The sequence below is a fragment of the Astatotilapia calliptera genome, chromosome 17 (genome assembly GCF_900246225.1).
Source record: "Astatotilapia calliptera chromosome 17, fAstCal1.2, whole genome shotgun sequence".
Taxonomy (NCBI): Eukaryota; Metazoa; Chordata; class Actinopteri; order Cichliformes; family Cichlidae; genus Astatotilapia; species Astatotilapia calliptera.
In genome coordinates, this window is record NC_039318.1 from 31,101,046 (window position 1) to 31,128,260 (window position 27,215).

The window sequence follows — 27,215 nt, forward strand, 5'->3', positions numbered from 1 at the left end:
TTGAATCATAAAGATGATGTAAAAGGAAGCTGAAATTGCCACTAGGTTGTAATTGATAGTACGTTTATATTTTAAGTCTGTGGAAAGATGTCATGGTTGGTTTGCAAGCTGTTTTGTAATTTCTTTATTTAGAATGACATCTTTCCACAGACTTAAAATATATATTGATATGGTATCACTGTGGGGCTGTATACTGTTGACCTAAAGTGAAATTATCCTGTGGAAACAGCAAAATTCTTTTTAAGAACATTTTGAAATCGTTAAAAAAGTAGGTCGTATATATGCTCAATTTGAAAGGGCATTTATTTTGGAAGGCATAATCAGAATGACTTGATATTGATATGGTATCACTGTGGGGCTGGATACTATTGATCTAAAGTGGAATTATGCTGTGGAAACAGCAATTTTCCATCTTAGAGCATTTTGAATTCGCTCCAAGAGTAAGTCATATATGGGCAAATTGAAAAAGCTTTTATTTTGAAAAGCAAAATCAGACTGACTTGAAATTGACATGGTAACATCGTGAGGTTGTATACTGTTGATTTAAAGTGAAACTATTCTGTGGAAACAGAAAATTTCCTTTATAGAGCATTCCGAAATCACTGAAAGTTAGGTAAATTATGGGCATTTTCAACAGGCCATTATTTTGGAAGGCATAATCAGAATTACTTGAAATTGATATGGTAACATCGTGAGGTTGTATACTGTTGACCTAAAGTGAAATTATCCTGTGGAAACAGCAATTTTCCATTTTAGAGCATTTTGAAATCACTGAAAGTTAGGTCAATTGTGGACAATTTGAAAGGGCTTTTATTTTGGAAGGCATAATCAGAATGACTTGATATTGATATGGTATCACTGTGGGGCTGTATACTGTTGATCTAAGGTGGAATTACCCTGTGGAAACAGGAATTTTCCATTTTAGAGCATTTTGAAATTGTTCCAGGATCAAGTCAGATATTGGCATTTTGAAAATGCTTTTATTTTTGAAAGCAAAATCAGAATGACTTGATATTGATGTGGTAACATCGTCAGGTTGTATACTGTTGACCTAAAGTGAAATTATCCTGTGGAAACAGCAATTTTCCATTTTAGAGCATTTTGAAATCACTGAAAGTTAGGTCAATTATGGACAATTTGAAAAGGCTTTTATTTTTGAAAGCAAAATCAGAATGACTTGATATTGATATGGTATCACCGTGGGGTTGTATACTGTTGATCTAAAGTGGAATTACCCTGTGGAAACAGGAATTTTCCATTTTAGAGCATTTTGAAATCACTGAAAGGTAGGTCAATTATGGACAATTTGAAAAGGCTTTTATTTTTGAAAGCAAAATCAAAATGACTTGATATTGATATGGTATCACTGTGGGGTTGTATACTGTTGATCTAAAGTGGAATTACCCTGTGGAAACAGCAAAATTCTATTTAAGAGCATTTTGAAATCACTGAAAGTTAGGTCAATTATGGACAATTTGAAAAGGCTTTTATTTTTGAAAGCAAAATCAGAATGACTTGATATTGATATGGTGTCACTGTGGGGTTGTATACTGTTGATCTAAAGTGGAATTACCCTGTGGAAACAAGAATTTTCCATTTTAGAGCATTTTGAAATCACTGAAAGTTAGGTCATTTATGGACAATTTGAAAGGGCTTTTATTTTTGAAAACAAAATCAGAATGACTTGATATTGATATGGTATCACTGTGGGGTTGTATACTGTTGATCTAAGGTGGAATTACCCTGTGGAAACAGGAATTTTCCATTTTAGAGCATTTTGAATCGTTAGAAGATTAAGTCAAATATCGGCAATTTCAAAGGGCCATTACTATGAAAAGCAAAATCAGAATGACTTGATATTGATATGGTGTCACTGTGGGGTTGTATACTGTTGATCTAAGGTGGAATTATCCTGTGGAAACAGGAATTTTCCATTTTAGAGCATTTTGAAATCACTGAAAGTTAGGTCAATTGTGGACAATTTGAAAGGGCTTTTATTTTTGAAAGCAAAATCAGACTGACTTGATATTGATATGGTATCACCGTGGGGTTGTATACTGTTGATTTGGAGTGGAATTACCATGTGGAAACAGGAATTTTCCATTTTACAGCATTTTGAAATCACTGAAAGTTAGGTCAATTATGGACAATTTGAAAAGGCTTTTATTTTGGAAGGCATAATCAGAATGACTTGATATTGATATGGTGTCACTGTGGGGTTGTATACTGTTGATCTAAGGTGGAATTACCCTGTGGAAACAGCAATTTTTCATTTTAGAGCATTTTGAAATCACTGAAAGTTAGGTCAATTATGGACAATTTGAAAAGGCTTTTATTTTTGAAAGCAAAATCAGAATGACTTGATATTTATATGGTATCACTGTGGGGTTGTATACTGTTGATCTAAAGTGGAATTACCCTGTGGAAACAGCAAAATTCTATTTAAGAGCATTTTGAAATCACTGAAAGTTAGGTCAATTATGGACAATTTGAAAAGGCTTTTATTTTTGAAAGCAAAATCAGAATGACTTGATATTGATATGGTATCACTGTGAGGTTGTATACTGTTGATCTAAAGTGGAATTACCCTGTGGAAACAGCAAAATTCTATTTAAGAGCATTTTGAAATCACTGAAAGTTAGGTCAATTATGGACAATTTGAAAAGGCTTTTATTTTTGAAAGCAAAATCAGAATGACTTGATATTGATATGGTGTCACTGTGGGGTTGTATACTGTTGATCTAAAGTGGAATTACCCTGTGGAAACAAGAATTTTTCATCTTAGAGCATTTTGAATCGTTAGGAGATTAAGTCAAATATCGGCAATTTCAAAGGGCCATTACTATGAAAAGCAAAATCAGAAAGAATTTATTTGATATGGTATTACTGTGAAAAAGACTGCGGTTGGAAAGTGTTGATACAAAGTTCAAATAGTATTTGGAAATACGACTTTTGCTTTTAAGAGCATTATGAATTCATTGAAAGAGTAGTTCAAAAATGAAGATTCACAGGGCTTTTACTTTGAAATCCAAAATAAGATGGCCTTGATAGTGACAGGGCACAATTAGGGTACAAGGCTGTGTCATGTAAATGTAACATTAGAGTTTCTAAAAAAAAAAAAAAGCCTAAATTATATGTTATTATGTTCTTAACATATCTGTTAATTCACTCGAAGTTGGCTTTTATTTTGAAATCCGGTTTCCACATCCATTCCCGTAATACTTTGAATACACAGGGAACGTAAAATCAACTGGAGGCTGGCTTGACTGCAAGTCTCGAATTGGAGGCTGGCTTGACACAAGTACGACACGGCTGTAAACATGTGTTACGGTAAATTTAGTTGAAAGAATTATGGAGAAAAAAAAACTGTCAACAGCCCCCAAAATCCTTTTAGATGGATATTTTTATGCTTCAGTTTTGTTCGTCTAACTTGTGGTCTGATTGTGGTCTCATGGCTGTTTTTTTGATACTTTCTTTTTATTGTTTTCTTTAAACATTATACAGGGAGATGGAGTGTAACAACAAAACGGAACATAAAAATAAAAAATAATAAAATATTATTATTATTATTATTAATAATAATAATAATAATAATAATAATAATAATAATTTTAAAAAAGGTGAAAAAAGAACGTGTTGGGTCACCATGTTTCTACAATTTGATCGTTTCTCATTATCAATGTGATGGTCTTTGTCCTATCGAGTTTATGTAATCAGTCCATTTCTCCCCCTTTTCAATGGTATTGATCTTCCTGAGTCCTTATTTTGTAAGTCAGCTGTTCCATAATTTGTATTTCGTCTATAATATTGATCCATTCATCCTGCGATAGTGGGTCTATCTTGTTCCATTTCCTTGTGATTGCCTTTTTACCGACTGCAAGCATAATTTTCAGTACGTTTCTATCTTCTTTCAACACATTTCCCGTAATGACACCAAGATATAATAATGTACAAGACTTAGATACAGCACAACCCAGAATTTTACCTATAGCTAACTGAACATCTTCCCAAAATTTTGTGATCTTGGGACAGAACCAGAACACACTAAAGTGTGAAGGAAGGGTGTTTGTTCCTAATTTTGGGTGTTGTAAAAAATCGAATTACATTTTTCCAGCAATGCAATCTCCAGACACGTGATGATGATGTTGTTGCCTGCTGTGTTTTCCAAATTTGTGACTATTCCTCATCAGATATGTTCACTCCCAACTCTCTGTGCCACAGTTTTACATACATTGTTGTACACCCTCTTGCCTCCATTATATGCTCGTAAATTGTAGAGATTATTCTAATTTTTTTTGCATTGTGGGCTTCAGTTATGGTTTTGATTATTGAATTTTTATCCAGATTTACACTACGTTTTACTTCTTTATTAAAAAAAGTCCCTAATCGGCAAATATCTATCATGATCTTGATTGCTTAGATCATATTTTGTTTAATCTCCTGGAAGTTCATAAAATTCCCATATTTAATTAGTGTACATATTGCTGTTAATCCATTAGGAATCTACTGTTTAAATCTTTGGTTCATACAACCAATAGAACCCTTATCATAAGCTGTCCATCGAAGCAGTCTGAGCTCTTTTTCCAGTTTGTATTTTCGTACCAGATTAAATCACATTTTTAACGTAAACTGAGTGACTTAATTCAGCTGTTTAATTACACTCGTTGCTTCTTCTGTCTCCCATAAGGCTTTGCATTTCTCTTCCCTGTACTGATTTTTCTAAATTCTTCCATTTGGCTTCATAATCATTGTCACACCAACAAATTATATACCTGATTTGTGCAGCATGAAAGTATGCTTAAAGGTTTGGGAGTGCCAAACCCTCCTTATCCTTTCTTATCTGTAGTGTTTCGAATTTGATTCTCAGTCTGTGACCGTTCCATATAAACTTGGAAAGGATTTTGTCCCATAATTGTGTGGATGCCCTCAATGGGCATCCACACTATTGAGTTCCTGTTTCTCTTTATTGTGTGGATGCCCTCAATGGGCATCCACACTATTGAGATCCTGTTTCTCTTTATTCTTTATTATTCCGGGTGTTTCCGTACACTTTTCGCCGTGGATCTACTTCCACAATTTTTGTGCTATTTTCACCGTTCAAACTCTAAACTGTTCTGCTCTTTCTGCTAATGCCGGCTATGACTTTTGGTGTTTATTACTATTATACTTTTTAAAATATTACACTTTTTTCCTTTAATTTGTCCCATTGAAATGAATGGGAAACTTCCACAATTCTGCTAAAACTTTCTTGTCTTTGAAACTTAACTACTGCCTCATACTTTCACCTAGAAACTCCATTCAAACTTTAAAATGTTCTCAAATGATTTGGCTATTCCTGTATGATTCAGCTTTTTCAGATCTTCTACCGTTTTAATCTTATCCCTCTTTGAGTTTTCAGTTGCAAAATTTTGATTTTTCAGAAAATACATGCGTTGCTATGGTTGCTATGCAATTAACTCAGAGGGGACAGTGAAACTGTTTGAATTTTCTCTTCATGTCCAAACAACTTCTTGCTACTCGCTCAATTTCCACTCAAGCCCCACAAATTATACATCAAAACGTAGGTATTTTTGCTGGCTTTCAGAAAATGTCCCTATCATTGTTGTGGGACTCATAGATATTTTGCAAATCTCCTCAGAGTAACACAAAGTCAGAAAACTCTCCATATAAACTCAATGGAGAGTTTGTTCAAAATCACCGCTGGATTTCTCTAATGAGAGGCATTTTCAAATTGTCATATCTCCTTAACGAAGCAAAGTTAAGACATGAGGCTTGTCCCCGTATATGTTCAGACACTCCTGACGCTCACAATTCAAGAATTTCTTTCTCACCTATTACCGTTCTGAAATGAGTTGGACTTGTTTGAGGGTAGGAAATTTGTCCCTCGCTCAGATTTCATCAGATTTCAAACACTGGAAATGAGGCACTTTTTTCTCTCGTCATATCTTTTTGATGGATTTCCACAGAGCCCTGAAAATTTCCATAACTGTTCACCAAAGCCTGCTGTTTCTTACGGTGAAAGAATGATTTTGATGCTCCATATAGATTTAGAGTTACCAAAGGTTGTTTGAGCGCAAGTCAAGGCAGTTTTTGCTTCGCCTCTACTCAGTTACAGTGTATTACAAGTCATATATCTTTAATAATTTATGTTTTATCTCTGAATTATGAAGACCTGAAGATTCCCCCATCTCTTCTGAATAAAACGATGCCTGAATGACCGTTCTAGCCTCTACGGTTAGGAAATTATGGCCATTTGTTCGAGTGGAATCCTGAATGTCAGAAATACACTGAAGAAAACTCACACCTCTCTCTGTGTCTGTGTCTGTGTGTGTAAGGGCTGACTACAGCAGGTGCAGCTAATTTAACTGACCTACATATACCAAGCCCAGACTCTCCACAGCTCCTGTTCCCTTTACTGTCTGTGTATGTGTGTCTGTGTATCAATATTTCTCCTATGTTTAAGTATTACTCCTCAATCATAGTATTTCTGCTAAAACAAAGTACTTCTGCTACATCTCAGTACTTCTGCTAAATCATAGTATTTTTGCTAAATCATAGTATTTTTGCAGAATCATGGTATTTGTGCAAAATCATGGTTTTGAGGCCAAATCATAATATTTCTGTTATTTTATAATATATGTGCTGAATATATTATATGTGCCAAATCATAGTATTTATCCCAAATTATAGTATTTATGCCAAATTACAGTATTTCTGCTAAAAAGCAGAAATAGTCCTTTTTAGCAGGAATTTCTGCCAAAAGACAGTATTTATGTTAAAACATAGTATTTCTGCTAAATCAGAGTATTCCTGCCAAATCATAGTATTTGTACTGAAACATAGTACTTCTGCCCAATCATAGTATTTCTACTGAATGATAGTACTTGTGCCAAATCATAGTATTTGTTCCAAAGCATTGTATTTGTATGGAGTCATAGTATTCCTTCTAAATCATAGTATTTCAATTAAATCTCAGTAGTTTTGTTAAAATGCAGTATTTTTGCCAAATCGTGGTATTTGTGCCCAATTAATAATTCTGATATGTTATAGTATTACTACTAAGTCGTAGAATATCTGTTATGTTATAGTGTATCTGCGAAATATAGTATGTGTGCCAAATCATAGTATTTATACCAAATTACAGTATCTGTGCTAAAACATAGTATTTCTGCCATATTGTGGTATTTGTGCAAGAACATTGAACTGTTATGTTATAGTATTACTACTAAGTCATAGTATTTCTGCGTTGTTATAGTATTTGTGCTAAAACGTAGTATCTCTGCCAAGTCATAGAATTACTGCAATTTCATAGTTTTTTTTAGGAAATCTGTTATGTTATAGTATTACTATTAAGTCATAGTATTTGTGCCAAATCATAGTATTTGTGCCAAAGCATCGTATTTGTATGGAGTCATAGTATTTCAATCAAATCTCAGTAATTGTTGTTAAAACGCAGTATTATTGCCAAATCATAGTATTTGTACCCAATCTTAGTATTTCTGCTAAATCATAGCATTTGTTCCAAATCATGGTATTTGTGCAAAAACATAGTATGTCTGCAAAACCATAGTATATCTCTTATGTTATAGTATTACTACTAAGGCATAGTATTTCTGCCAAATCATAGTATTTGTACTAAATCATAGTACTTGTGCCAAATCATAGTATTTGTTGCACATCATAGTATTGGAACCAAAACATAGTATTTGTCCCAAAGCATCGTATTTGTATGGAGTAATAGTATTTCTTCTAAATCATAGTATTTCAATCAAATCTCAGTAGTTGTGTTAAAATGCAGTATTATTGCCAAATCATAGTATTTGTACCCAATCATAGTATTTTTGCCAAATCGTGGTATTTGTGCCCAATTAATAATTCTGTTATGTTATAGTATTACTACTAAGTCGTAGAATATCTGTTATGTTATAGTGTATCTGCGAAATATAGTATGTGTGCCAAATCATAGTATTTATACCAAATCACAGTATTTGTGCTAAAACATAGTATTTCTGCCATATTGTGGTATTTGTGCAAGAACATTGAACTGTTATGTTATAGTATTACTACTAAGTCATAGTATTTCTGCGTTGTTATAGTATTTGTGCTAAAACGTAGTATCTCTGCCAAGTCATAGAATTACTGCAATTTCATAGTTTTTTTTTAGGAAATCTGTTATGTTATAGTATTACTACTAAGTCATAGTATTTCTGCCAAATCATAGTATTTGTGCCAAAGCATCGTATTTGTATGGAGTCATAGTATTTCTTCTAAATCATAGTATTTCAATCAAATCTCAGTAGTTGTTGTTAAAACGCAGTATTATTGCCAAATCATAGTATTTGAACCCAATCATAGTATTTCTGCTAAATCACAGCATTTGTGCCAAATCATGGTATTTGTGCAAAAACATAGTATGTCTGCAAAACCATAGTATATCTCTTATGTTATAGTATTACTACTAAGGCATAGTATTTATGCCAAATCATAGTATTTATGCCAAATTACAGTATTTCTGCTAAAACGCAGAAATACTACCTTTTAGCAGGAATTTCTACCAAAAGATAGTACGTCTGCTAAATCAGAGTATTTCTGCCAAATCATAGTATTTGTACTAAATCATAGTACTTGTGCCAAATCATAGTATTTGTACCCAATCATAGTATTTTTGCCATGTCATCATATTTGTGCTGAATCATGGCATTTTTGCCAAATCGTGGTATTTGTGCCCAAATAATAATTCTGTTATGTTATAGTATTACTACTAAGTTTTAGAATATCTGTTATGTTATAGTGTATCTGCGGAATATAGTATGTGTGCCAAATCATAGTATTTATACCAAATCACAGTATTTGTGCTAAAACATAGTATTTCTGCCATATTGTGGTATTTGTGCAAGAACATTGAACTGTTATGTTATAGTATTACTACTAAGTCATAGTATTTCTGCGTTGTTATAGTATTTGTGCTAAAACGTAGTATCTCTGCCAAGTCATAGAATTACTGCAATTTCATAGTTTTTTTAGGAAATCTGTTATGTTATAGTATTACTACTCAGTCATAGTATTTCTGCCAAATCATAGTATTTGTTTGAATTTGAATACTGCATTATCACTGTATTATGTAGTGGCTAAGTAGGGGCTGTTTACTAAGTGCATCAGTGTAAATAGGTCATCTCTTGTGTTGGACTGCCCTCTTGTGGCGCCTTTTGGGTAGTGCCTTAGTAAACGGGAACCCTGTAAAAAGTGGTATCAGACTGATTTGTAGTGGAGGAATTTGTTGCCAGTTTTCTTAATCTTTAATCTGTATGCATGTTGTAATGCATACCCTGTTCTTAATCATAGAAACCACACCATATCACCTCTCCACATCCTCCTACTGTATGCCATACCTCCCTGTACCATCCATCTGACCGCAATAAACTCCACCTGTGGTAATCTAATCCCTGGATGTCAGCCTCTCCTTCTGACCGAGGATAGTTACTATTGCAGCACCACCCAGCATTAAACTGACGTACACCATTCTGTACAATAGTATTTGTGCTAAAAAGTAGTATTTCTGCCAAATCATAGTATTACTGCTATTTCATACTATTTAAGCGAAATTACAGTGTTTCTGCAAAAACACTGCATTTCTGCTAAATCATAGTATTTCTGTAAACTTATAGTACTTGTACTCAATTATAGTATTTGTGACAAAGTGTAGTATTTGTTCCAAAACATAGTATTACTGGTAAATCATAGTATTTGAGCCAAATCATAGTATTTGTGCTAAAACATAGTATTTCTTCCAAATCATAGTATTTGAGCCAAATCATAGTATTTGTGCTAAAACATAGTATTTCTTCCAAATCATAGTATAACTGCACAATAAAGGTTCTTGAGCCACATCAGTGTTTGTGCCAAATCTTAGTATTTCTTCTAAATCCTAGTAATTCTGCTCAATGATAGAATTTCTGCTATGCTGTAGTACTTTTTTCCTAGATTGTAGTACTTCTGCTAAGTCAAAGTATTTCATGTAAATCATAGTATTTCCACCAAGTCCCAGTGTTTCTACTAAATCATAAATAATGTTTTAGCACAAATTGTAGGATTTGGCAGAATATTCTGTGTTCCAGCACAAATGCTATGATTTGGCAGGAAAAAAAATATTATTTAGTTTAAATACTAAGTTTTAGCAGAAATACTATGTTTAAACTTTAAAATATTCTGCTATTTCTGCTGATGTTTGTTATGACTTTTGACCATTGAAATGAATGGAACACATTATCAATGGCCTCACTGATTTTGCATGCTGGACTGAGTTGTGTTTTAGCTCAGTGAGATAAGCGTCCGTTCTCAGACTGGGAGGCCTGGGTTCAAATCCCGCTTATGGCAACATTTCTTTCAGTCAACAGTTAAACTTTGTTAACTCTTTTCAACACAAATTTAAGCTTTTTCACCCCTTTTCAACACAATTTTCGTTTTTTTCACCACTTTTCAGCACAAATACCAGCTTTTTCAGCTGTTTTCAGCAAAAACCTCTTTTCAGCACAAATTCTGCTCATTCAACTCTTTTCAGCAAGATTTTCAGTTTTTTCTGCTGTTTTCAGAAAAAAACTCTTTTCAGCAAAATTCTTCTGATTGAACTCTTTTCAGAAGAAATTCTGCTGATTGAACTCTTTTCAGCAAAATTTTCAGAGTTTTCACCTCTTTTCTGCCCAAATTCTGCTTATTCACCTCTTCTGAAACATTTTCAGCCTTTCCACCTCTTATCAGCACAATTCTCAGCAGCTTCTGCTCATTTCAGCACAATTGTCAATCTCTCCACCTCTTCTTTGTGAGAATGACTTTGGCTCAGTGAGCTAAATAGCTGCCCTTAGACCAGGAGGGCCAGGTTTGAATCCTGCTCAGGGCAACCTTTTTTTTTCAACTTTTTCAGCTTTTTTCTGCAGACATCTTCAGCGTTAAGGCATCCACACAGCATTTTCGCAGGAAATGCAAATTTTTCTAGTTATATTTTATTTTTCCGTACGTTTTTTGTAAGCCTACTCCTTCAAAACCGTTCAACTTAGAAAAACCATTCAAACACCGTTAGATTCCTATTCTTTTGGACAACACTGCTTCTATTTTTCATATTTTTAACATTTATATTTTTAATTTTATTCAACTTTATTCAACAAAAATTTATAATGTATTTCAATGGGGAGACCCTTCAAATCCTCATTCAACTTACTCATTTTTAAACTCTTACTACTTCCACATACATTGACATAGAGCCACCATTCAAACTTTAAAACGAAGACAAGACATTCAACTATTCAACTTGTATTTATCTTTTCAATATCTATTATACTTTTTCTTCAGTTCCAGTTTAAGTTTCATGATGTTTTTTCACCCGTTTCAGAGTTTATAATGGGTGTGTATGGGACGGAATGTTGGGGCTAGAGTGAGGCAGCTCAACTGCTAGAGTGAGAGGAGCAAAAAAATTAATCTTAAAATCTTTTTTAAAACTGCTGCTGTGTCCGCAGCGTTTGCTCTACAGGTATGATTTTACCCTCAAAACGTAGCCATCGCTGTCCTCTTTCATCCAATGTGTTTACTATTGTCCTAGGTGTTATGGTTCTTTCGTAAATGTCACCAATGCACAGCCTCCTCCCTCCAACTCTTCCATAGACTCTAATGTTAAAATGGCTCAGAAGGTTCGTTTGAAAATCAGAAGAGCATGGTGTCTTTCCACTGTCACCACGTCCATATAATAAACTCCACAGGCATGAAAACTGAGAATTCAGTAGACTAGAAGCTGCTGTCGCTCACGGTGAAAGAATTTTGTCAATACGACTTGTACTTTTCATTTGGGAACGATTTGTTTCGGCCTGACTTTTCTGTTCATTTTAAGCAGCAAAAGTGAGGCGCATGTCTGTGTGCGTGTGTATGGAGCCATTGGGTGCGGTCACTATAGCAACCAGGCTCACACCTGCCTGCTTAACGAGCTCTGCCTGCCACTCTGCCAAAATTCATCTTAAACACTTCTCTTTCAACTGCTGCTGTGTCCACAGTGTTAAAGCCATCATTTTACCCTCAAAACGTCGCCATCGTTGTTCTTTTTCCAACATCTTGTCTTTCAAAGCTCAGAGATGTAAACTTTTTAAACTGTGTGGGTCCAAGTGGAGGGATCACATTTTAGTCATTCAGTGATTCAAAGAATATGACCTTTTAATATTCTTTCAGATGTTTTCTGACTCTAAATGTTCTTTTCTCATTTCTTAGGTTTTTCTAATTTACAATTAAAACATTTTCAGCTTTTTTCCAACTTCTTCTTCTGTGTAACCTTCAGCTTTTAGCAGTTCAGCACTTTTGTTTTCAGGTTAAATTCGGGTTTTTTTTTTAATCTCATTCAAAATTTTTAACTTAAATTCAGTAATTATTTCATTTCAATGCATACATTCAGATTCAAGCATTCACACTGCAGTTTCTTCAGAAAATGCACTTTCTAGTTAGTGTGAATGCTTGAAAAGCATTCACAGTATTGTTCTTCTAATCTTTATTATTATTATTATTATTATTATTAGTGTGAATGCTTGAAAAGCATTCACAGTATTGTTCTTCTAATCTTTATTCTATTTTATTATTATTCTGTATTCCGTACGTTTTTTGTAATCTATCTCCTTCAAAACCGTTCAACTTAGAAAAACCATTCAAACACCGTTAGATTCCTATTCTTTTGGACAACATTGCTTCTATTTTTCTCATTTTTAACATTTATATTTTTAATTTTATTCAACTTTTTTCAACAAAAATTTATAATGTATTTCAATGGGGAGACCCTTCAAATTCTCATTCAACTTCCTCCTCTTTAAACTGTATCTACTTCCACATACATTGACATAGAGCCACCATTCAAACTTTAAAACGAAGACAAGACATTCAACTATTCAACTTGTATTTATCTTTTCAATATCTATTATACTTTTTCTTCAGTTCCAGTTTAAGTTTCATGATGTTTTTTCACCCGTTTCAGAGTTTATAATGGGTGTGTATGGGACGGAATGTTGGGGCTAGAGTGAGGCAGCTCAACTGCTAGAGTGAGAGGAGCAAAAAAATTAATCTTAAAATATTTTTTAAAACTGCTGCTGTGTCTGCAGCGTTTGCTCTACAGGTATGATTTTACCCTCAAAACGTAGCCATGGCTGTCCTCTTTCATCCAATGTGTTTACTATTGTACTAGGTGTTATGGTTTTTTCATAAATGTCACCAATGCACAGCCTCCTCCCTCCAACTCTTCCATAGACTCTAATGTTAAAATGGCTCAGAAGGTTCGTTTGAAAATCAGAAGAGCATGGTGTCTTTCCACTGTCACCACGTCCATATAATAAACTCCACAGGCATGAAAACTGAGAATTCAGTAGACTAGAAGCTGCTGTCGCTCACGGTGAAAGAATTTTGTCAATACGACTTTTACTTTTCATTTGGGAACGATTTGTTTCGGCCTGATTTTTCTGTTCATTTTAAGGAGCAAAAGTGAGGCGCATGTCTGTGTACGTGTGTATGGAGCCATTGGGTGCGGTCACTATAGCAACCAGGCTCACACCTGCCTGCTTAACGAGCTCTGCCTGCCACTGTACCAAGATTCATCTTAAGCACTTCTCTTTCAACTGCTGCTGTGTCCACAGTGTTACAGCCATCATTTTACCCTCAAATTGTCGCCATTATTGTTCTCTTTCCAACACCGTATCTTTCAAAGCTCAGGCATTTAAACTTTTTAAACTGTGTGTATCAAAGTGGAGGGATCACATTTGAGTCATTCAGTGATTCAAAGAATATGACCTTTTAATATTCATTCAGATGTTTTCTGACTCTAAATGTTCTTTTCTCATTTCTTAGGGTTTTCTAATTTACATTTAAAACATTTTCAGTTTTTTTCCAACTCCTTCTTCTGTGTAACCTTCAGCTTTTAGCAGTTCAGCACTTTTGTTTTCAGGTTAAATTCGTTTTTTTTTTTGTTTTTTTTTAATCTCATTCAATATTTTTAACTCAAAATTCAGCAATTAATTCATTTCAGTGCATACATTCAGATTCAAGCATTCACACTGCAGTTTCTTCAGAAAATGCACTTTCTAGTTATATTTTATTCTGTATTCCGTACGTTTTTTGTAATCCTATAACTTCAAAACCGTTCAACTTAGAAAAACCATTCAAACACCGTTAGATTCCTATTCTTTTGGACAACACTGCTTCTATTTTTCATATTTTTAACATTTATATTTTTAATTTTATTCAACTTTATTCAACAAAAATTTATAATGTATTTCAATGGGGAGACCCTTCAAATCCTCATTCAACTTACTCATTTTTAAACTCTTACTACTTCCACATACATTGACATAGAGCCACCATTCAAACTTTAAAACGAAGACAAGACATTCAACTATTCAACTTGTATTTATCTTTTCAATATCTATTATACTTTTTCTTCAGTTCCAGTTTAACTTTCATGATGTTTTTTCACCCGTTTCAGAGTTTATAATGGGTGTGTATGGGACGGAATGTTGGGGCTAGAGTGAGACAGCTCAACTGCTAGAGTGAGAGGAGCAAAAAAATTAATCTTAAAATCTTTTTTAAAACTGCTGCTGTGTCCACAGCGTTTGCTCTACAGGTATGATTTTACCCTCAAAACGTAGCCATGGCTGTCCTCTTTCATCCAATGTGTTTACTATTGTACTAGGTGTTATGGTTCTTTCATAAATGTCACCAATGCACAGCCTCCTCCCTCCAACTCTTCCATAGACTCTAATGTTAAAATGGCTCAGAAGGTTCGTTTGAAAATCAGAAGAGCATGGTGTCTTTACACTGTCACCACGTCCATATAATAAACTCCACAGGCATGAAAACTGAGAATTAGGTAGACTAGACATGGCTGTCGCTCACGGTGAAAGAATTCTGTCAATACGACATGTACTTTTCATTTGGGAAGAATTTGTTTGGGCCTGACTTTTCTGTTCATTTTAAGCAGCAAAAGTGAGGTGCATGTCTGTGTACGTGTGTATGGAGCCATTGGGTGCAGTCACTATAGCAACCAGGCTCACACCTGCCTGCTTAACGAGCTCTCTCTGCCACTCTGCCAAGATTCATCTTAAACACTTCTCTTTCAACTGCTGCTGTGTCCACAGTGTTAAAGCCATCATTTTACCCTCAAATTGTCGCCATTATTGTTCTCTTTCCAACACCGTGTCTTTCAAAGCTCAGGCATTTAAACTTTTTAAACTGTGTGGATCAAAGTGGAGGGATCACATTTGAGTCATTCAGTGATTCAAAGAATATGACCTTTTAATATTCATTCAGATGTTTTCTGACTCTAAATGTTCTTTTCTCATTTCTTAGGGTTTTCTAATTTACATTTAAAACATTTTCAGTTTTTTTCCAACTCCTTCTTCTGTGTAACCTTCAGCTTTTAGCAGTTCAGCACCTTTGTTTTCAGGTTAAATTCGTTTTTTTTTTTTGGTTTTTTTTAATCTCATTCAATATTTTTAACTCAAAATTCAGCAATTAATTCATTTCAGTGCATACATTCAGATTCAAGCATTCACACTGCAGTTTCTTCAGAAAATGCACTTTCTAGTTATTATTATCTATTCCGTACGTTTTTTGAAAGCCTACTCCTTCAAAACCGTTCAACTTAGAAAAACCATTCAAACACCGTTAGATTCCTATTCTTTTGGACAACACTGCTTCTATTTTTCTCATTTTTAACATTTATATTTTTAATTTTATTCAACTTTTTTCAACAAAAATTTATAATGTATTTCAATGGGGAGACCCTTCAAATTCTCATTCAACTTCCTCCTCTTTAAACTGTATCTACTTCCACATACATTGACATAGAGCCACCATTCAAACTTTAAAACGAAGACAAGACATTCAACTATTCAACTTGTATTTATCTTTTCAATATCTATTATACTTTTTCTTCAGTTCCAGTTTAAGTTTCATGATGTTTTTTCACCCGTTTCAGAGTTTATAATGGGTGTGTATGGGACGGAATGTTGGGGCTAGAGTGAGAGAGCTCAACTGCTAGAGTGAGAGGAGCAAAAAAATTAATCTTAAAATATTTTTTAAAACTGCTGCTATGTCCACAGCGTTTGCTCTACAGGTATGATTTTACCCTCAAAACGTAGCCATCGCTGTCCTCTTTCATCCAATGTGTTTACTATTGTACTAGGTGTTATGGTTCTTTCATAAATGTCACCAATGCACAGCCTCCTCCCTCCAACTCTTCCATAGACTCTAATGTTAAAATGGCTCAGAAGGTTCGTTTGAAAATCAGAAGAGCATGGTGTCTTTCCACTGTCACCACGTCCATATAATAAACTCCACAGACATGAAAACTGAGAATTTGGTAGACTAGACATTGCTGTCGCTCACAGTGAAAGAATTTTGTCAATACGACTTTTACTTTTCATTTGGGAACGATTTGTTTCGGCCTGACTTTTCTGTTCATTTTAAGCAGCAAAAGTGAGGCGCATGTCTGTGTACGTGTGTATGGAGCCATTGGGTGCGGTCACTATAGCAACCAGGCTCACACCTGCCTGCTTAACGAGCTCTGCCTGCCACTGTGCCAAGATTCATCTTAAGCACTTCTCTTTCAACTGCTGCTGTGTCCACAGTGTCACAGCCATCATTTTACCCTCAAATTGTCGCCATTATTGTTCTCTTTCCAACACCGTATCTTTCAAAGCTCAGGCATTTAAACTTTTTAAACTGTGTGGATCAAAGTGGAGGGATCACATTTGAGTCATTCAGTGATTCAAAGAATATGACCTTTTAATATTCATTCAGATGTTTTCTGACTCTAAATGTTCTTTTCTCATTTCTTAGGGTTTTCTAATTTACATTTAAAACATTTTCAGTTTTTTTCCAACTCCTTCTTCTGTGTAACCTTCAGCTTTTAGCAGTTCAGCACCTTTGTTTTCAGGTTAAATTCGTTTTTTTTTTGTTTTGTTTTTTATCTCATTCAATATTTTTAACTCAAAATTCAGCAATTAATTCATTTCAGTGCATACATTCAGATTCAAGCATTCACACTGCAGTTTCTTCAGAAAATGCACTTTCTAGTTCCCTTTAGAAACAAACTGAAGAAACTGAAGTTCAGGCTCCCTGCTAGCTCCCAAACCCAGTATATTCCACTGTAATCTAAAATAAAATTTGATTGGCCATTTATCCATTTTCTTACACTTATCCTTATATCAGCGGGTGGTGTGCAGCCTATTCCAGCTACCATAGAGCAAGAGGCGTGGTTCACCCTGGTAGACTTTTTGTTGTATTTCATTCCAATTTGGCTGATAAGTGTTGCTAGTTATGGAACTGTAAATAGAAACTATAATGTAACATTATGATAAAGGTCATGACTTATTTTTGCCCTGTTTGTTTTAGCCAGCTTTTAGCAACTTTTAAATCTACAGTATGTTAGGATACTCTGACATAAAAGTATGTTTTATGTTAAAAACACTAACCTCTTTTTGAGTATTAAAAAGATCCAAAGTGTGCCTGCCTCTGCTAACTGCTGACTTTTGCCTTTTTTGTATACAGCTAGCATAGTGCAGCTGTGCTAGCTACACTTTGCTAGTGTGAAAGTGCTTTGTTGTCAATCATGCACGCCAGAAACATCTGCTATTACTTGTTTTCTGGTCACCACTGACCACTCGTGAGTGTTGTTTGGTTTTGTTTTTTTTAATTTGGCTACCTCAGGAAGGAAATGTTGGGTTGCATGCATTATGCTTAAACAAAAGAATAGGCCCATTACAGTAGCGATGTTCAGACCCGTTGCTTTAATGACAATACTCTCCCTCTGACGCCAAGAGCCTTCCTGAAACTCGTATCTTTGGAATAAACACAAGTCTGTAGTGAAGGTTTCCAAATCCAAACCGAACTAAAGGTCAGAAATCAGTGCTACACCTTGTGTTAATGAAACTTTGAAGAACTGTTGCAACTTTTTACTAAATGATACAAAAAATAATTACTGCTGGACCTGTTTTGAACCTTTGTGTTTCACCTCCAGCTGGAATGCTGCGGTCTCGTTGAAGGTTACAAAGACTGGGGCTCTTCCATCCCTTCATCCTGTAACTGCCAATATCCAGGAAAATGCGTGAGTGTCTTTCTTTTATAAGAACAGTGGTCATTATGTTCATCTCTGGTCCTGTAACCACACATTGTCCTCTAGAAACTGAGGAACCAATGACATATTTAAATTAGCAGTTTCACTGGTGAAACTTGAAGACACAATTGGTTTTCCCCATAGCAAGTGCCAGTGTAATTTGAGTCCAAGTAAAGCAGTTTTTTCATTTAAATATCCAACTAGCAATACGATGAATGTAGTTATTTATTCCTCTTTGACTCTGTGTATAGCTTAAGTTGTCTTGGATTGAGGTTAACTAGTTGTTGTTTATCCACAGACCAAAGTAGAACTCATACAGTTTTAATGGAATACTGCATTTGAGATATTTCTGAAAAAGATTCAGGCATACCTAAATAAAAAATCTAAATGGAAACTAAAGTTGAATGTATTCTACACTGTAAACCCAAATGTAAAAGGAATATAGTTAATAGTAAAAAAGTAAGTGCTATTTAGTCCTCTCAGCACATCATGCAAGTACGTACACATTTGGGTTATTTATTTCAACCATTTTTTGTCAAAGTCAGACATTTATGTTTATGATTTCATTAACCTTTCTGTAATTTGTAGCATGAATTTGACTCTGAAACGCTGCAAATCTGTTGGCTCACTTTAAAAAATATCCCAATTGCCCGCATGCGTGTTGTGGCTCCCCTGCGGCACTCTGAAAGGGAATCTAAATACATATTTAATGAGATCAGCTGCAAAAATAACTGTGTCCATGGGCCAGATTCACTAACACAGCACGACAGTGAAGCCTAAAGAACCCTCTTTAGGCTTTAAAAAGCTGTTGTCAGGATTTAACAAAGGGGTGCAGTGTCAGTTTTCTGACTGAAACGCAGAGAAAGATGTTTTGGTGGTTGGCCTTACTGTATATGTATTAGTAGGAATTTCCCTATCACTGCACAAAGTTTTGGAAGGAGAATATGAATCTTGCAAATTCGATTTATTAACTTTTGTAGCATGCAGTGCAATATTAAATTTAATGCTGAAAAAAGCATTTGTTATTTTGGGCGTGTGAGTTGTGATAGTTGGGAATGAGAAGGGGAAATGTTATCAGAAAGAGCGTGTAGCGGTGATGTGTGGACGACTTAAAGCCTTGAGAGCAGTACTATATGTTCTGTCACTTTTCACAGAGAATGTTTATAGCCATTTCTTTTTGCCGCTCATTATTAATGCTAGTATTTTATATTTAAAAAGTCTCTGGATGTCTTTTCTCAGCAGTGCGCACACAGAGTGGCTTTTGGGTATTTTCTCTCTTTTAAAAAAAGTCTCTACATTGGAGCCATATTGAAATGTCTGCCAACATACAGCGATTAACTTAACTGTGCTAGTGTGTCAGACTTACACTATTAGTGCGTGCAGCCTCACACAGACTCCAGAAAAAAACAAGAAGAATGTGCATATTTGTGCATGTGGAACAAATGTTAATTAATGCAGGGACGACTCATGATCTGATGGTTAAATAATGTTTGGTGTTCTGTGCATCACACAGGGCAGCTGTCATAGATTTCAGGTTTATGTGGTGGAAAGGTTTGCAATAACACACTGAATAATAATCCTACACTCTGTCCTTTGGAGGAAAGATAAGTTCACAGTTATAAAAAAAAACAACCCATTTTTCTTCAGTCTATTCTCATCTAGAGACACGTGTAAAGCTTGAGCTTACACTGTCATTTATGTTAGGATATAAATTGCTCGTCCTCACTTCCTCATCAGCTGCGCATGTTTTGGAGCCACGAATCTGCACTTGTATTTGTATTAGGGCTGCCACGATTAGTCGACTAGTCACGATTATGTCGACTATTAAAATCGTCGACGACTAATTTAATAGTCGACGCATCGTTTGAAGCTTTGTAAGATCACAAAGGACGCAGGAATGAGTAGTAGGATTTAAGAGTGTAATAACGGACTGAAACAGAAGATGGCAGCACTGCATGTACAAGGATGCCAGCTGCCGTTAAACCCCGAAGAAGAAGAAGCTGTGTCCCAGAATTCATAGCGCAGCTGTCAACAATGGCGGCAGCTAGTTAGTTTTAACTTTACTCTTATTATTCTTTCTGGGTCACAAAATAAACGTTTAACATATTTTCAGGCGAGAATGTAGCTGTGTAAACCTCAAATATCTGCTCAGTTTATCAAGACACCACATATTTTCAAAAGCGCTCCGACGTTTTCGGAGACGTCTGTTACCCACTAGCTCGATAGCTAGGCGGGGGCAAGGCTAACTAGAGCGTGAGAACACCGGACTCCCGGCAAATCGTTTTCAAACCCACCGCCGTCTTTCGCTAGTCAGGTTAAACATATATATAAGTCACTTAGATAACTTAAAAATGTTATTGTTTGGCTTTCTTTAGTATTTTATTTGTTCCTGAGTAAATCTGGCTGAGATTAAAGTTATAGTTTTTTGCACAGCTAAAACTGTCAAGCAGACAGCTGATTATCAGAAGTGTGAGACGCTGGAGAATATACTCCGGTGTCCTGTTATATTTTAGAAAGCAAGGAGTTTATTAAACTTCACCGAAACAATCTGCAAATTTAATTAAAAATTAATAAACTACCATCTTGTCTTTATTTTTAGTTAGCACAAACACTTCAAGCTGTAAGCTAATGATAGTTATATAAGACCAGATGCTGCTGGTGCAATAAGCTGTACGCTGTACGTCCAATGGATGATGATCTGATTAGTGACTAATCGCAAAAATAATCGGTGACTAGTCGACTATCAAAATAATCGTTTGTGGCAGCCCTAATTTGTATACGAAGTAACTGCGTCTTTGTGGACAAATGAGTGCATTAATAGTTCACCCATCAGACTTTCCATTCTCATAGGGGCATTGTTTTTGCAAATGCATCATCATGTTAATGTGCCCTGTGGCTTTATGTCACAAAAGTGTTTTTTTTGGCAAACCTCACAGTAGCTTTTTGATGCCAAAAAAGGGTTTTTCACTGGCGCAGTTACCTAATCTGGCCCTAAATGACAACACAATTTCTAACAATTAAGCTGTGCATATTTTATTTTTTTACTTGGTAAAAAAAATGGCAAGGACTATAACTCTGATTCTAACTGTGGCATTTCCATCTTTTTTAATAAATATAATTAATCATTTTGTATTAATGTGACATTTTTATCTATACATTCATACGCCACGTCATCCTATACAGTTAAAGCACTTTATCTAACTCGCATATATGCACAGTTTAATGCACAATAAACCTACATGTCGTATGCATGTCTTTGGACCGTGGGATGAAGTACCATTAGTGTTTGGAAGATGAGGCTCAAAGCAGAAGCCTGATTGCTGTGAAGCAATAACGCTACCCACTGCACCACCATGCCACCCGGTGTTTAAATAAGGAGTTACAGTACTTGTTAGTTACTAAAGAAAAATCAGGCTTTGGGTACTTGGTAGGGGTTCGCATACACTTTAACCTCATTCTGGGTTCTTCTAGATAATCTTTTAGCGAACCTAGTTTTTGGGGAATTTCTAAACTTAAATCATTTTATGTTTTTTGTTTTTTTTAGTTCTGGGTTTCAGTGTAGCTTCATCAGCATGAGTGTGTTGTGCTGATCAGCAAGCAATAGCAAGAAAATCTGAAAGGAACAATCAACGCCGGGCACAGCTAAAACAAAAACTGGTGAAATTGTCTTCAATTTGTTGCATTGTGCTGTGAGATTTTGTGCTCTTCGACAGATTCGACTACGAGGCAGCGCCACACTCGGGGCTCCAAAGAACCACTATGTTTATCAAGAGGTAAAAAGAAAATTCTTAAAAACAAAAAAATATTGATTTCTTGTAGACTTTCTTTCTGATTTTTAAATTCAGGCAAAGTTTTTTAACCCCTGCACAGTGAATCATCACCACTTTGCTGGAGGTGTCCTTCCTGCACAGTATACTTAAAGTATAATGATATAATTATGATATAATCTTGTTATCTGGCACAGATGAAGACAAAACTAACTATGCTCCCCTACCCACCTGTACTTTCACTTTTTCGTTCACAGCCTTGCCTTCCAATTTACGTTTCCGAGCTGAAGCTTGCATTCTCGTTGTCGATGGGTATACAGTTTGGAAGCGGAGTGTTTTGGGTATGTGGTTTTTATATATATATATATATATATATATATATATATATATATTGTTATATGTTGGTGAAAAGCATCTTGAAATATTTTCCTTGTGCTAACTTTTCTTTTCTATTCCAGGTTATTTTACTTGTTATGAGCATCAAGTTGATGGACCAGATCAGAAGGAAACAGGACTTTATGGCTCTTCTCGAATCAAACAGATACGTTCCCGGTGCTTTCTAGCCCCCTGCTGTTTTAATACACGCATCCTAATTTCCATAACCTGGCTGTCTTATCATTTTTCTGTGTTGATGTTTAAATGCATGTCTAAAAGTAATCTACTTGCGCACAGTAGATAAGATTTAAATGACTCGTCTGCCTTACTGCTGTAAAAAAAAATTTTAAAAAAGGAGAGAGAGAGAAAAAAAGTGCAATTTAATGACATTAATCAATTTGAACTAGTTATCACATTTTCTTATGCTTTTTTTTCTGGCTTTTTGTTCTGTACATTAAGACTTTTGGATATATATCAGTGAGGCTTTCAAAAGGCAGATATTAATCTAATAATAATGAATCTGCTTCGATGTTTTATTGAAAGCTTGCCTCACTGAAGCCAACTGTAAGTTCTGAGTTTTGACGTATGTACCTCAAGTCAAGATGGCGTAATGAAACACGAATACTTGTCTTAAGCACACATTGACTTTTAAGCATTAGAGCAACTAATAATCTTTGCAAAATAATATTAATAACCTTTATGTAGCAGCTTTTTTAAACACTGTTTACAAAGTGCTTTGATTCAGTTATTCATTTAGCCATGCATATTACTGCATAATCAGGTGAGACAAGGGAATGATTCACATGTCTCTGGGACGGCAGAATGTTTTGATGCCTTGTTATGCACACTGAATATCTGAAACCTTGTCGCTGATTTCAGTTTTTCTTAAAGCACATCTAAAAATTCGACCTTGTGTGATCATGCCCAGCAGAGAGGAGCGGGTGAGGAGGAGGAGAGGGGATTCTATTTTGTTGCACATACAGTAGACACGCAGTAAAATCCTCTTTGATTTGAAGGTTTTGCACAGATGTTGGCAAGGCTGCTGCAAAGAGGTTGTGAGAGGCTCTTGTAGGAAAATGTGCCACCCAATTTCTTGCAGAGACTGTAACGCCCCAACTGATGCAACTCTCACCAAAGAAGCCTTTATGCCACGCCGCGTCTACTTTAACTTGCTGCATGAGCTGCCTGCTGTTGAAACGTCTACTCGACTCATATATTGTCAAATTAATTTAATCTGAAGCAGCAGATCCAGTGTCTACCTGTGCACTTTAACCATTATTGCCTAATATACACGTTCTGGCAACGTATGGTGTCTTTGTTTCTGTCACACACTGTTTTTGTTTTTTTATTTGCATGACATGATGTAATATTTTGTAAATAGAATGAATAAAACAAGTTTTGTCTTTTTTTTTTTTTACGTCTTCATTTTATTTTGTTTTCTTACGAAACTGAAACTGCCCGTCCTCTTAATGACGCTAACAGCTCGGTTAACCCAGCAGCAGATGCTGAGGAATGTAAATGATAGTTGTATGCATTTTAAATGTAAATTTTGGCAGCTGGCCTAAATGATACAGCACAGTGAAAAAAAAAGGCACCTCATACTAAACACCAGTATATAACAAACACATCGTATTAAAAAATGAACACAAAGTAGAAATGTAAAACTCGAAATACAAAAAAAAAGTTAAAAAAAACAAACAAAAAAAACAACAAAACATCGACAAACCAAATTTTACACAGTATAAAAAAATTAAAAGCTACCGAATCATCAAGTATTAAAACAATTCACACATGATATTCAGTTTGTTTTCGATATATGTTTAGTTATATTAGCTTTAAACAGTGCATTTTCACTCAGTGTTGATATCCCAGATCAATAATCTCAATCAACTGAGTTGAAATTCAGAAAGTCATAATAAAGCAGTCCATAATGCAGTTGTAGGATATGATATATTCAATATAACCAATTATCATAAATATATTTATTATTTAGCATGCTTAAATAATGGCCATCACTGCTGGAAGCATCAGAACTAGCAAAGACATCGGAAGTGGTCTGGAGGCTCTGTGAGGGTGGTGCAGTTGCCTGCTTTTGCCTCTGCACCTTAGTTCACTACCGAGGTGTCTCTGTTTCGATTCAGCTGGCACAAGATGGCTCTACACAACACGAGGGACTACATCTACAGGAAAGTGAAACAAAGATTGATTATTTTACTTCCTGTTCATCTTCTGTTGTTTCTTGACTTGCTTTGAGTCCTCTTGCAATTTTAGAAAGAGACTGAGGAGGGCAGAAAAGCCAAAGAAAACAGACACTTGCTCGCCTCTGGTTTCTTTAAACTCCATTTTTCTGGTCTTTTATGCTAAATTAGTAGATTGCGACTGTACTTACCCACAATAATAAAAATCCCAGTAACGTGCCCAAAAAAAAAATCTTAAATCCATGCATGAGGATTTCAACAAGGTACGTAAGGCATCCCTGAAACAGGAAAGGCTTAATAGGATACATATTTTCTAAAGATGAAACAAACAATTTGCATCTCAGTTGCATCAGATGACACCATAACAGCTTATAGAGTTTGCAAAGGTTCCTGGAAAAACTGATGAGAATGTCTTTAATACCTGTTCATAAATCATAACAGTCTGATTTTCCTCCCAGCTGCCTCCAAGAGTTTCCACCTAGAAAACATAATCATTAAAAGAAAAAAAAAGAATGACAAGCAGGGATAACAGAGACCAGAGTAATGTTTAAAAATTTATTTGTAATTTTAAAAAAATCTGAATAATTTTGGTGTATGTGGAGAGCAAATTTGTAAATTTATCCCAGTTAACTGCCGTATTATCAAAAACAGATTGCATGTAATTGCCAACTTGATGCCATTCAATCACAAAGTGATGCCAGGCCGACTCTGCCTTGTTTCGACTCATTAAAATTGTTTTGAAGTTGGCAGCTGATACAGGAGGTCACTGAACTCGTCCCCATCTTCGAAGCAACATTTCAACATTCAAGTGTTTTTAAATCAATTGGTCCTCCATAATGAATGAACACTACTAATAATGACAGCCTTATATCAACAGGTTCTATTACAGAAGAACACAGTGTAGGCATGTTAGCTTTCACACTTACACACAGATTAGTGGACTCTTTGGCACAAAGGCAGGATTTTGGGATGTTGGACTTCCAGTCCTGGTAGCCCTGAAGTCTACAACACTCCAACTGAGATGGAAGTCAAAGGAGAACATAAGAATACTTAGAGACAACTGCAAAACAACCACTTCCTAATTACCTCAAATTGGCTACAGGTATTAACAGAGGTATGTTTCAGTGTGATTGCAAAAACATGGACATCCTGACTCGCAACCTCAAACTACGAGGTTTCTTACACCTGTCTGTAAATCGTCGAGCAACTCTTTGCTGCTTTCCGTCAGCGGCAAAAGCCTCAGGTATTCCTTCTTCAGCTCTTCAACTAGCAGCACAACAAAAACAAAGTAATATTAAAAATATTATTACAAACAATACTGTGTCTTCTAAAACACATTTTGGATTAAACTAAACAAACACACAAAACCCCCCCCCAAAAAACCCCCCCACAGAAACTCCACATTTTAAAGTCAACTCGGTGATACCTCAGGGTGGGAAGCCAGTCCTAAGAATAATAGAATGATAACCATCAACAAGACGATACTCTCTAAAAATCACTCCAACTGCATACTGTCACACACTGTCACAATTTTTTCTTGGTTCACCTATTTTGGGATATTTACACGTTTTATTTGTAGGTTAATAATTGCTTAATTCTTTGTTTTGTTATTTATCTTTGTAAGTCAGCCAGGAAGAACTGCAAGGTCATTAACTTTAAGTAAAGGGACTGGTATAGGACCAGCATGCACTGGGGTGGGCTTATGGTTTTTGTTTTTTTTACCAGATTTGCAAGAATCCCTTTTAAGTTTGCAACTGCCAGAAGAACAAGTGAAAATGCAAACTGCATATTTTCAGTCCAAGGTGACAGTATTCTGTTTTTATAGACAATCCCACGTAACAGACAGGTCTGGCCCGGCTCTAGTGTGAAGCCAGACACTGCTGGCTGACTGGCATGGTAAGGGGTATGTCAACCAGATGTGGGCCAGGTCTGGCAATGATGGCACTGTTTATGTGATGGCATGCCACATCTGGCCCGATTGTGGTTTGGCTTATGCGTCCCAGATCTGTCGTCTAACCGGCATGAATGTGTTTTCTAGCAGTATCAAGTTACTAAAGTTACTATTTGTACTGGATGTCACAAATCCTCACATCCTGTGAGGTCAGATACAGATTCAATAAGATTTTTCTATTTTATTCTCAGTTTCCAGGAATTTCAATTTGTTGTTAAAAAAAAAAGTGTTTTGGTTTTGTCTCCATAGGACTCATTTATTTCACATGAAATATGTTAAAATGGTATTAAAACACTGTCATCATGTCAGTTTGCTGATAAATGCAAAGATTAATAAGCCATCAGAAACTCAGGGCATGCATTTGAGTATTGGTATGTCACATATTTAGACTGCTGGGGTTGTAGATGTGATTTTAGCGACATGCCTTGGAGGTGTTTTACTCTATAATCTGCTATTAAAGACGTAACTAATATTAACCGTGTTTTGTAGAATGATTTCTAACATTTAATGTTGTTAAGGCATTTTGCTAGAGTTGTAATTTTTCAGTCATGAGTGAAACGCTTAAGTTATCTTCAAACAATGTATTTAGCCTTTTATCTTGAAAATGTATTTCTACCTCCATAGAACAGCATATCACATTTTAACGTTCCCTAAAGTAACATGCTGGGACTGTAAGGGGGGATTTAGCTTTCATAGCAGGCTTCATGATCATGCAATTGCACCCAAAAAATTTTTTCATTCCAGGATCAATACAGTTAGAAGAGACCTGATCAGAAAATTGTAATTAAGAAAAGGTA

General features: G+C 35.4%; 1 protein-coding gene across 1 annotated transcript in view; it reads left to right on the plus strand.

Annotated features, from left to right (window-relative positions):
* The window catches only part of LOC113009667 (tetraspanin-8-like), a 33,957-nt gene extending 10,332 nt beyond the window's left edge, over positions 1-23,625 (plus strand). Inside the window, exons 6-9 of the mRNA XM_026148124.1 lie at positions 18,032-18,118; positions 21,841-21,900; positions 22,152-22,235; positions 22,353-23,625. Of these exons, the coding sequence (XP_026003909.1) occupies positions 18,032-18,118; positions 21,841-21,900; positions 22,152-22,235; positions 22,353-22,457 (336 nt within the window). The 3' untranslated portion in view covers positions 22,458-23,625. The remainder of the gene's footprint in view (positions 1-18,031; positions 18,119-21,840; positions 21,901-22,151; positions 22,236-22,352) is intronic.
* Positions 23,626-27,215: the final 3,590 nt, after the last annotated feature.